The 12,432-nt window shown below is 42.0% G+C and overlaps 1 protein-coding gene across 1 annotated transcript; it reads right to left on the reverse strand.

Moving 5' to 3' along the window:
* Positions 1-8,107: 8,107 nt before the first annotated feature.
* Positions 8,108-12,099, reverse strand: LOC147438002 (putative trehalose-phosphate phosphatase C). The gene is made up of 12 exons (XM_086487389.1): positions 12,054-12,099; positions 10,917-11,351; positions 10,376-10,516; positions 10,223-10,294; positions 9,982-10,104; positions 9,804-9,860; positions 9,587-9,688; positions 9,429-9,506; positions 9,281-9,350; positions 9,139-9,209; positions 8,901-8,993; positions 8,108-8,800 (listed from the first exon to the last, which is right to left on the reverse strand). Exons 2-12 carry the CDS (start codon positions 11,244-11,246, stop codon positions 8,744-8,746), a joined length of 1,194 nt encoding a protein of 397 aa, XP_086343515.1. The 5' UTR covers positions 11,247-11,351; positions 12,054-12,099; the 3' UTR covers positions 8,108-8,743.
* Positions 12,100-12,432: the final 333 nt, after the last annotated feature.

Raw genomic sequence — 12,432 nt, forward strand, 5'->3', positions numbered from 1 at the left:
TTGTATGACAAGTGTGGACAAAATTTTGCAAATGCTGTTGCAGATTCAAGGGCTATTTCAGATGCAAAACTTTGGCATGCACGTTTTGGTCATCTGAATTTTGCCAGTTTGCTGCGTTTGCAGAAATCTGATATGGTTGCTTCTTTGCCGCCTCTTGAAGCACCTATCAAACATGTTTGTGAAGGCTGTATTCTGGGTAAAATGCAGCGTTCTAAGTTTCCAAAGGATGGTTCAGTTAGGGCCACATGCAGGTTGCAGCTTGTGCATAGTGATGTTTGTGGGCCCATGCAAACTCCGTCCTTGGGCAATTACCTGTACTTCGTGACTTTCATTGATGATTACTCCAGGCATGCATGGGTATTTCCGCTTAAAGCAAAGTCCGAAGTTTTTATGTGCTTCAAACAATTTTTGGCTATGGCTGAAAATGGCTGAAAATGTACTATGGGCACCCTCCGTTCCGATCGAGGGGGGGAGTATATGTCTCATGAATTTAATGCATTTCTGGCTAGTCGTGGGATAAAACACCAATGTACAGTGCCTTATACACCTCAGCAAAATGGTGTTGCTGAGAGGAAAAACAGGTCACTAACGGAAATGGCACGATGTATGGTCAAAAGTCAAGCTTTGCCGCATTCTTTTTGGCTTGAGGCCATCATGTGTGCCACTTATGTACTTAACAGGTGTCCTACGAAAGCTTTGCAGTCTATTACTCCATATGAAGCATGGCATGATAGAAAACCTTCTATTGAGCACATGCGTGTTTTTGGCTGTTTGGCATATGCTTTGGTGCCACAAGTGCAGCGCAGAAAATTGGATGATAAGGCTGTCAAATGTATTTTTGTTGGTTATAGTGCTGAAAGCAAAGGTTACAGGTTGTATCATCCGCAAACAAAACGTATTTTGGTTTCACGGGATGTAGTGTTTGTGGAAGATTCTGTTCAACCCTTGCTGTCATGTACTAGAGACAGTAATGTAAGCTCACAGGACATTTATGACACTTTGTTGCCTCTTTTCAGTGGTGGAAATACGAATGTAAGTTCCAATGAGGCAAATGTACAGCCTATGGGGGTTTCTGAAAATGTTTTAGAACAGCCTATTACTGATGCAGATGTACATGATGTACTTGATGAGGAAAGGGCTGAAAATGAGCAGGCTAGAGGTATGCCAAAATGGCTGGTGCACACTTTGCGTGACAGTAAATTGGATGCACCTTTATCTAGTCGTACTCGTTCAGGCTCTCGCCATGCATCTTATGCATCAGATTGTTATGCTTTGGCTGTGTCTAGTTTACATGATGTTGAGGAGCCTCTGTCTTTTGATGAAGCACAGAATTCAGAAAATTGGATTGCTGCCATGAAATCAGAATATGATGCACTTATAGAGAATGACACATGGACTTTATGTGATTTGCCTCCTGGCAAAAAGGCCATTGGTACGAAGTGGGTTTACAAGTTGAAACGCAAGCCGGATGGTGAGATCGATCGCCATAAGGCTCGACTTGTTGCAAAGGGTTATGCACAACAAAAAGGCATAGATTATGAAGAGACTTTTGCTCCCACTTGTCGTATGACTACTGTGCGTTTTCTATGTGCATTGGCAGCTCATTTTGGTTGGGATGTACATCAATCAGACATTGTTACTGCTTTCTTGAATGGTGACATATTTGAGGAAGTTTATGTAACGCAGCCTCGTGGTTTTGTCATAAAAGGACAAGAGGACAAAGTGTGCAAATGTAAGAAGGCTTTGTATGGGTTGAAGCAATCTCCTTGTGCTTGGTATGAGAAAGCTGACACTCATTTGGTTAAACGAGGCTTTCGTAACAGTCCAACAGAAAGCACATTGTATGTAAAGCGTGAGGATGATGTATTTCTCATTGTGGTTCTTTATGTTGATGATTTGCTGATCACTGGACCAAATGAGAGACATATTGCTGAATTTAAGGCTGATTTGAATGCTACTTTCAAGATGAAAGATTTGGGGCTGTTGCATCATTACTTGGGTATACAGTTTAAGCAGTGTGATGGTGGTATTGCCTTGTGTCAGAAAAGTTACATAGAGACATTGCTATGTAAGTTTGGACTTGAGGATTGCAAACCTATTGCCACTCCCATGGAAACAGGTTTGAAGTTGAGTCTACATGATGCTGGCGATCCTGCTGATGTCACTCTTTACCAAACTGCTGTTGGCTGCCTCATTTATGTATGCAACACGAGGCCAGATATTCAGTTTGCAGTCTCGCAGGTCAGCAGATTTATGCATAGCCCAGGGTCTAAGCATTGGCAGGCTGTCAAGAGGATTTTCCGCTACCTTAGTGGCACTTTACATCTTGGCTTGTTTTATCCCAAGGGGGGATCATTGCCGCCAGACTTACATGCTTTTTCGGACTCAGATTGGGCTGGTTGTTTTGACACGCGAGTGTCCACAAGTGGTTTTTGTTTCATGCTTGGCAGTTCATGTATATCATGGTTGAGCAAGAAGCAACCTACTGTGGCCACTTCGAGTTGTGAGGCTGAGTACAGGGCAGTCTTCACAGCTACGGTTGAGTGTGTATGGCTCAGACGCCTTATGGCTGACTTGGGTGTTGGACAGGACACTGCCAACACTATCTACACTGACAGTCAGAGCGCATTGGCAGTTGCGAGGAACCCAGTTTTTCATGCTCGCACAAAGCACATTGAGGTGCATTACCACTATGTCAGGGAGAGGCTCTCAGCAGGAGAGATCAGCTTGGCTTATGTGCCAACACAGGACAACCTTGCAGATCTTTTCACAAAGGCATTGTCTCGTGAGAAGCTTGAAGCTTTCCGCAAAGCTTTGGGCTTACTCCCCTTTGTGGACTGATCCTGTCCTCAGGGCATGGCACTTCCCTTTACTCATGTGCCAGCTCTCGTTCACCGCATCACTCCAGGGGGGATTTGTTACCATATACATGTGGTAGTGATGTGTGTGAACACACTAGGACCGCCGGGGCATTTTTTCCCTCTTTAGGAGGTTTTTTCCCCCGTGCATCGTATATACGCCCATCACTCTAGGGCTATCTATCTTTCCATTGCACACTAAGTAACACACTCTCTATTGTGTGCCTTGAGCTTCCTTCGTCTTCTCCAAGCTGTGTGTGTTTCTCTGCAACCCTAATTCCAACATGGCATAGAGGAGATCCATTGTGGTGGGTTCCTCCTCTTGGATTTCGACCAAGGTAGCTCTAGGAGGATCATGGCGGTTGTTCTTTTGGGGACAAGCGCGGTACGCATGCCCTTGTTCACTGCACTTGAAACATCGGTTATTCTTGCGATAACACTCAAGCTCTTCAGGAGAGATTTTATTTTTGCCTTTATAAACTCCCTTCTCTTTAGCTTTGTTGGAGTTGCCCTTAGGAGACTTTTGGACATTGTCCTTCCCCTTAGGCTCATTGGAACCCTTGTTTTCAGGGGGCTTAGAATTCCTCTTAGCCCCTATTTGGAAATTGATTCGAGAGGCCACCATAGTATGATGTATTACCGCCGATATGGTGCGTGGCCTTTGGAGTTGACATAATCCGCCATTTCTTTGGTTAAGCCCACACAAAATTGCTGCTTTTGCTCTCCAAAATCCAACTTTTTGAAGACAGTAGCTTTGAGTTCTAGGTCCCAAAACTTTTCTACATATTTGTGGATGGATTCATAGAGAGAGAGCTTCAAGCTTCGCCATATTCGGTGAGTACTTTGTCTTTGGCATCGGTGGCCAAAAACTGCTTCATAATGGAAGCTCTTAAAGCTTTCCATGTTCGTGGAGGTTCACCGTTGGCCCATAGGCTAGACCACCATTGTCTGGCGGACTTTTGAAAGTGCATAGCTACATGGTGTAGCTTAGAGGACTCCGTGAAGCCCTCATCTCCGAACGCCGCATCAAATTGTTGGATAAAGGCCAAGACTTTGTCCGTAGCACCAAAAGTGCCATCATAGGTAAGGAAAGAGATGCTCTTCCCTCCCTCTTTGAACTTCTTGAGCTTGGATGACCTCTTCCATGCGGCATAGGATTTCCTATGGCCTCTTCTTTTTTATGGTTCAAAGGTTGCACCATCACTTTCTTTAGAAGATGAAGAATTTGAGGAAGATGGAGAAGAGGGTGACCTCTTTCTTGCCTTTTTCTTGCCTTGATCTTCGTTGTCTTGACTTTCATAAGAGGAAGAGGATGAAGAAATGGAGAAGAGGGTGTCCTCTTTCTCGCCTTTTTCTTCTCTTGCTTTTTGTTATCCCTCTTTGAAGTAAGGTGTGGAGAAGTATGCGATGGTCTTCTCCGTTTTGGAGGTGATGGAGAGCGTTTAGCCCGCCATCTTCGTGGAGCCATCTCTGCCGAGGTGGCAGGAGACTCACTTCTTTCTCGTTCCTTCGGTGGAGGCTCTTGAATTCTCCTTTGAGAAGGAGATGCGTCATCAAGGAGCAAATTTTTTAGCCCTTCATAGGGATCCTCTTCTTCTTCCCGAATCGGAGAGAGACTTCTTTTGGAAGCCTCACAAGGAGGCTTCCTAGGTGTTCTCTCGTCATGGTGGGGAGCTTGAAGAATCCCATGAGCATGAAGCTGCCGTTGCACTTCACTTTGGAGGGATGGATTGCCCATGGCTTGTTGAAGCCTAGAAACAAGATAGTTAACGAGCATCGGGGCATCATTAGTAGCTTGCTCATTAGAAAAATCAAAGTTATCAACATTAATTTCACTCTCTTTACTATTGTCAGCCATTCTAACAACTTTTAGGTTTTTTAGGTGACTTTGGCACTTCAAGCCCTATTTGCTACTCCTCTTTACCCCTTTAGAAAAAGCACTCAAGCTATTGTACCCATGGCTTGAATACCATTAATTGCAAGGAATAGAAGAGAGGGTCGTTCAACACCAAAACAGCACTGGCTCCTGTCAAGCTTCTAATAGCTCAATAGTGGTTAAGCCGTAGGCAAGCCCTTTAGGACTCCACTATTAAGACCATAGCTCTCGACGGTGATGCCCCGTTAACTGCACAAAGGCAGGCACACTGCAAGGCTCAAAAATCCCTATTCTACTTACTCACATGCAATTAATAGTACCAACCATTTATAGCTAGCTTGAGGACCTCCCTTCTTGAGCAAGAAAAGAGAAACGTTGTGCTGTGATACCAATGTAACATTTAATGGCCTAGTAACTTGTGTGTAGCGGAAACTGGCATGAATATAGTGAGCATTTCATTAGAATAGATTCCTAATGATAATAACAAGAGTGCTTGGGTGGAGAAAGCAACAAAAAGCATAACACCTAGTTAGATAGCATGAACAATACTTCAAAAGAGAGAGGAATTAAGCAATTGACAACAGTTGAGGACTGGATTTGCATGGAGCCGGTCCCCCCTCCAAAAGGCTTTGTATTATGTTTCTCCCATCAAGAGAGACATTTTACAATACAATTTCTTGTGTTCCTTCGATACTAGCTAGTGCAATGAAGATGGAAACTTCATGCACTACGCAAAACACTTATCAAACACAACATCAATTCCCTCACGGTCTCAGACCCAAGACCTCACACACCTTCGAAGATGGTGAGAGCTAACGGGGTATGAGAGTAGATTGAGAGGAAGAAGGAGTATTCTTACGAGAAAGATGTACATCTCCTCACATAATCACTCATATTAGCATAGCTTAGCTTAGTAATTAGCATGGTAGAGGAGATGAGCATGCATTGAAGCTTGGCTCTTGGTTGGATTTGCATCACAAAGCCAAGAGTTGGTGGTGTAGGCCTTCCTTCTCACAAGCTTGGAGTAGGTGATAAGCTTTCCATTAAAGCTTGAGAAGGAGAGAGAGAGTCTTCTTGCTCCACACATTGATTGTGTGAGTGTGTGTGTCAATAATGCCTTGTAAAAATCAGGCCCCTCTCTCTCTCGGTCGACCCTCCTTGCTAATTACTCATGCTATTATCATATTGGACCTCCCCAGGCTTAGCCAATGACAATTAAGCAGCATAAGTGATAGCCTTCTGACATGTGTCCCCCTTTCCCCTTTTGTGAGAGCTTTAGGTAATTTTATAATTCAACTAAACTCTCATTGGACCCCTTTGCCTCCTAGCCAATAGAAATCAGGCAAGCCATTGGGTTGTTGAATGCTCATTGGTCCCCTTGGGAGACTGTCCAATAGTCTTCTAGAGAGCTTAATTCTTATTGGTCCTTTTATTAAGTGTTTTAAAATTAATTAAACTAGATTTACTCTAGCCTAATTCTCATTGGTCCACCTCCAAGGCCATCCAATAGGATTTGAGTGCACCTTGTGGCCATCTAGGCTAGGGAGCTGACATGTGTCCCTCTTTCCCCTTGTGTACAAAGGGAGCTTGTGTGTGTGTGTATGAGTTTCTCTGTCATCCCCTACTTCTTGGGCTCGCCCCCTCCTACGTAGGGCTTAACAAACACTTTTGTGATACACACAAAGCATCCAATTTTCCCTAAAGTTGACCTTTGGACACAACCTTTGAATTTTGGAACCTTAGCATTTTGGAAGTCTTAATGGGCTGAACCTTGAGGTCTTTTAAGCCCATTGTTGCACATAGCTCTTTTGTAGATGGCCCCCCCTTTGGATCCCTATTTTCCCTCCTTTGGATCCCTACTGTGGCTGATCTGCTAATTTAACCAATATTCTAGCTTTTTCTCCCCCGGCACTTCCCCATATTAAATGATCAGTTTAACATGAGAAAATCATTTAGGAGAATTAGAGATTGATTATTATGACATGACCCGATCATGGTGGTAGAGAAATAGAGATTTCAACTCCAAACATTGTGCAACATTATGGCGAGCCTTAAAATAAGGAAGCAAATCTAACAACTTTGCAAATTGACAATCAAGCTACAAGGTGAGAAAGAATGATAGAAAGTGATGACTTTTCTACTTCTACTCTCTATGATAGTACTTATACAAGGATGCAAACGTTATGAGCTCTTATATCAAAGGCCACAAGATCCATTCAATGTTCTTAAACTAAGGTCAAGTCCAACAATTAAGGATTATGTAGCCAGTTCTCTTGGTGAATTGTCCAATGGAAACATAGGAACCTCAAGAGCTTGAACATAGGTGTGATCAACCAAAGTCAAAGCAAACAAATGAGCATATGTCAAAAGGCTAAGTCCACTCCTATGTGTCTATCCCCATGGTCACTTCCCAAATCGCCAACAAAGAGGCAAATTTTGCATCAAGACACATCATATTGTCCAAGGTCCCAAGTCAAGAAGTAGAAAGAGCAAATTGGCACATTGAACCAAGCTAAGATGGATATATGTGATGCTATCTAGCTAGAGCATTCAATTAACTCAAGGGTAAACTCATGTGTAGAATGCAACCAGGCACAATCAAAATAAGTCCAGTAGAATAAACGAATACTCTTGTGCTACCGTGAATTGTCTAGAGCAAGGGCTGTCAATCTTTCAAAGTAAACAAGAGGGTGAGCAAGGCAAGTCCCTTGCTCCACCAACAAGGATGCAAATTGGGCTCAAAATACCTTCATGGATGTTTCACGAGTGTAAGATTCAATCTTAAGTTTCAATGTAAAGTTTCAATGGTGTGCAAAGACCATATTAACAATTACAGGTACCTAGTTGCCTATTTCAACAAATGAACATTTGTTCCAAGCGAGTACAACCTCAACAAGCGGTACCAAAGGGAACTAAAGAGCTTCTGTAGAGCACGACCTCTGCTAGGAATGTTGACCCCTTAAACAACCAAGTCCTTTAAGCCCTATAAAATATAGCTACAATAAAGTCCTCAAAGCCTTACAAAATATAGCCACATGGGGCAAAAGCTACCACCAGGTGTTGAAGATACTGATATCCAGCTTAAAGATCTTACCTACAGTGCTCAACAATAAGAGCAAGGCATTGATGTCTAGTCTTGGTTGGGAGGAGAGCATTATAATTGAAGGGCCGCTGGTATAGCTGATAAATTGAAGCACTGGTTTCCATTACTTCTATTGGCGAAGTAAACCTATATTAAGAACCACTATAAAGATATCCCAAAACTAATATCAGAACAAGCAGCAAAACACAAGTGCTTTTGTTAACCTTTTTGGACTGGACTCAAGGAGTCGCCAATTTTGTTGAAGATTAAGATTTTGCCCAAAAGCCACTATTTTGTCCCAAGTAAACCAAGTTTATTGCATCTTTTCCTTCGCAAGGAAAATAGCTTAACAAAGTGCCAATTGTCTCAATTCATTAAGTTTGAGAGGATTTAATCAATTCCTGGAAATATACTTTGTTGCATTGCCAGGATACTTATGCTGGAGAACTACATTTACTATTGTTTGCATTCCATTCATCAACAGTCTAGTGATAGTCCATATCAGCACATAATTTGACTCGGCTGCATCATTAGCAACCTCATTGAATGCCCTACATGGGCACAGCTATTTATGATAATAATGTGTCCATAATGAAGTGGAAATTGCTGCTGTGAAAACTAGCAGTCGCCACTATGCTTTCTTTGATGCCACTGGATGGAGGCAATGCAACAAGGACCGTAATGAATGGAGGGCCGTGTTATATCCAACTGCACCAGCTTTACTTGTCTTCATGTAGACTAGGTCTCTCACAACGATAAAAGAGATTGTTTTGATTCCGCAGTTGCTAAATTGACGATGAAGTTATAGATGGTTATGGCCTTCTGTTTGTAGAGACTGGAAAACCCCCACACAGAAGACTTTCCAGTATAGTATATGACGCTAGCTATTTTGTTTTTGTGAAGGCAGCTGCCTATAGAAGGTTCGGTTCAAGGCTTGGCTGACACTGCCCTCCATTTGACCAGAAGTTGCAGAAATTCAAGGACCTAGATTGAAAGTGCAGCAAATAAGCTCTTGCTGATATATTGCAGCGCCAAGTATCTCTATCGGTCAAACTAAATAATTTCAGACAAAGGGCAACATTACCTGTGTCGGATTTCGAAGAGAGCAAGAGGCATTTGTGTCCTTCACAACATTTGAGACTAGTATAGGAAGGCCATGCTTTCTTCTGGCAACCACCTAGTGAAAACAACTCAAGTCAATTATGTAACATAGCTTATCTTTTACAGAAACCAATTTCCAACAGATTAATCTGCCTCATGCCCCATAAGCTCAGGATTTTATTAACAGAGCTGCATTACAAGTAGAATAATTTCATTCTTACTTTGAATGCATCTTCATCAGTCTGATCATCTCCAATATATATTGGAAAAACATCATTCTTGTTTCCATGGCCTATATCCAATGACAATAAAGCAGGTGAGTTGAATGTTTGTGAAGGTTCAATAGTAGTGCAATCATCTTACCAAGCGTCCTTATCAAAAAATCTAAAGCCTTTCCCTTGTTCCAAGATATGGAAGGGCGGATCTCCAAAACCTGCAAAATACAACAGCCTTGATTGAGGCTCTCTATAATTTTCTACCACATCTTCCAGTGTCTATTAATTTTGGTTACCTTTCGACCCTGAGTGAGGTAAAGATTTGGATAAGACTTGCTAATACAGAGCACCTGCTCTGCTAGATGCAACCAATTCTGGCAAACCAAAACATTGATTGTATTGTAAAATATAAGCCAAGCACTCATGCAAAAAAACACAATTAGAAAAGACTTGCCTCCTCCTTGACACATCGAAAGTGAACACTAACACAATATTTGTTGTGTTCAACCCTTGCTCCAGGTACTTTACTGGCCTTCTCCTCCAGCAACTTGAAGATCTAAGCAGCCGGAAGGTTATTTCTTTTGCTGAGCAAGAGAGGGTTTCATGACCAGCATCAAAGCAGCCTCTGAATGGGCATGCCATAAATGAGAGCTTAAGCCATAGAATCTCACCTCATCCATGACAAGTGTAAATTCACTAGCTGGCTGGAACAAAACTACCTCATTTCCCTGTGCCACGTTTACCAAGTCACATCAAAATCTCGTTATAAACAAGCCAAAATATGATAATCACCTCTCTGCATGAGCGCCTTTAACTGAATTTCAATTCAACTAGTTACATCACATCTACCTCTTCATCAAGGGTCTTTGTACCATTTGCCTTGACACCATTTGAGTCCTCTGCAGGTCCCATAATGTCCATGCCGTGACTTCCTGCATAATACAACTCAGGCAGTTGTACAAACCCATAAACCTGCCAGTTGAAGAAAGTTTGCATCCAATGTTATTATTAGATAGTTCGAAGTATGCAATGCAACATGCAAGGAAAGCGCGATTATCTTTCAGATGTAAACCTTTAAAGCAGCTCATACTTTATCTCTGCATCTTCCGGTAATTATTGCTGTTGGAAAAAGAGCAGCAGTCTCTTTGACAGCACTCCGCATCTGAAGCAATACCAAGCAAAGGCAAAAGTCAAAATGGCATCATAAGACTAAGGAAACAAATTCAGACAAGGAAGAGTGAACCTCATCAGACATAAAAGCCCGTTCCGGGTCCTCAACAATTGGTGAAAGTGTTCCATCGTAATCCAAGAAGACAAAGACGTTTTTTCCAACTGCTGCTTCAAGTACCTTGTTGAAATTATCAAGGGCTGAGGGGTGACTGGCCTATTACAAACAAGCACACACAGATTATTGAAATGGGATCAGAGACAAAATTTGATACTAATCCAGTTGTACTGAAGGAAAAATCCAAGTAGTAAACAATACTTGGTCCTAAGAGAACAAACGTTCCAAAATAAAGAAAAAGGCCGCTAATCCACCACACGGGAGCAGCAAATTGTCCTGATTTTTGTGAAATTCAAAGGATAGTTGTCACCAAAACATGGATATAATTCTAGCTTGTGCGCATAAATAAACACAATGCCTGGCTGAAGAACCAACTACATGCTTCTTTGATAGATACCCATCAACTGACTTTCCCTTAAGCTTTCACCAAGCAAGGACTTTACAAAAGATGATAAAAAAAGAACACATTGGACTTGAATAAAAAACTCAAAGCATTCACCTTCCATCTTTTGTACGGAATATCCATAGGTTCAGTTTCTAAAGTGGCAGAAGCATCCATATGTAAATGTCTGACACGAGGAGGAGATGATTCTTTCATGGCTTCAAGCCACCCATGTATGGATCTATTATCAGCCTTGCGAGGAGAAAACTTCTTCTTTGTGGGATAATGTGCACCTCCATTTACAGAGCTCAGAAGTAAAGCAGTGTTTGTCATACTTTGATTATGAATGGACTGGGATGCTGGTGATGGATGAGAAGATGTATGGAGGAGTGGGCTAATTGTTGACGGATCTTTGGTGCCTGCATTGGTCTTTGATTTGCAAGCCATGGTTAGTCTTTGTCCAAGGAAAGTAACCAGCACACACTACCCACTACAAGCCAGGGGCAGCTATTTGGCTGGTAAAGAAAGTGGTTTGAACAATGGCCGAAACACCTGTGTGACATGACCCAACCAGGAAATACAAATAAGTGACAGAAATTGATTTTGACGATTAAAACAGAGCTCATGTCAATAGAAGTGGCACAATTTAGGGATGACAAAATTGGGTGCCTCTCAAACACTGCAACACTACATCAGCACTATAAACCGCCATAGTTTCACAAAGTAAGTTTCTATACTGACCTCAAGAAAGTATCAGCATCCACTAATTTCACAATCATATGAATCGATCTCAGTTAAAACATGCCAATATGTACTCTTAGTCATATTGCATCCCTATCCAAATAAAAGTAACCTCAAAGTGGAACATATGTCAATCAATATGCTCCAAGTTATGGCTATAATGAAATGTAGCCCTATGCTATGAGCCAAGAAAGTAGAGCTGTAGCGTCACCTTAACAGATTTGAATTTGTAGTCTGAATGAGTTCCTTTGCACTCTAAGATAAAAATTGTTGGGAGAGGTAACAATGCTACATTTCTCTATAAAGGCAAGGCAGCATCAGGGTGCAGCTGCAACAGACTACGTGAAAATGTAGTCTAACAATTTGTAAAGCAAAGGCCACCAAGCATATCAAGGCATAAATCTGATCAACAAAAGAAACACCCACAAACCATCCGATTCGTCTATGCAAGGAGAAGCGCAAATATGCATTAACAGATTGCATGATGCATCCAAAGGAAGAAAAAATAGAAACCTTTTGGCAGTACAAGGGACTCACGTAGCAACTGAAGAAACCAGCCCTGGTACAAATGCATATCAAGCGTTAAGTGTGCTGTTCATGAGAGGAGATCTGTACAATATAAGCACCTCACCTTACAAGTGTCGGAGTGGGAATGAGAGATGCAGATACTATGGACGTGATGGAAATGCTGCATACAGAAAGCTGATTCGCTGCCGCTTTTCCCTTTCACCTCTACCTTGGATGCTTCCTTCTAGTCCCACCTCTTCTGTCTTTAATAATGCACGCCCCTAGTTCTTTTACACTGCATCACCATCACACAAGAGCCGTGAAAAAGATAGCCCTCAATCAACTCAGAATATTTAAAAGAAAAAGGTAAGAATGAAAGGCAAGA

Source organism: Adiantum capillus-veneris, chromosome 17 (genome assembly GCF_014529385.1).
Source record: "Adiantum capillus-veneris isolate H3 chromosome 17, ASM1452938v2, whole genome shotgun sequence".
NCBI classification, from domain to species: domain Eukaryota; kingdom Viridiplantae; phylum Streptophyta; class Polypodiopsida; order Polypodiales; family Pteridaceae; genus Adiantum; species Adiantum capillus-veneris.

What these genes read in the sequence shown, in the direction of transcription:
- LOC147438002 (XM_086487389.1), bottom strand. Translation starts at nt 11,246, where the DNA reads ATGGCTTGCAAATCAAAGACCAATGCAGGCACCAAAGATCCGTCAACA. An exon ending in CAAAGACCCTTGATGAAGAG is followed by an intron (nt 9,861 to 9,981) that starts GTAGATGTGATG and finishes AACGTGGCACAG; the next exon opens with GGAAATGAGGTAGTTTTGTT. An exon ending in TTACACTTGTCATGGATGAG is followed by an intron (nt 9,689 to 9,803) that starts GTGAGATTCTAT and finishes CCGGCTGCTTAG; the next exon opens with ATCTTCAAGTTGCTGGAGGA.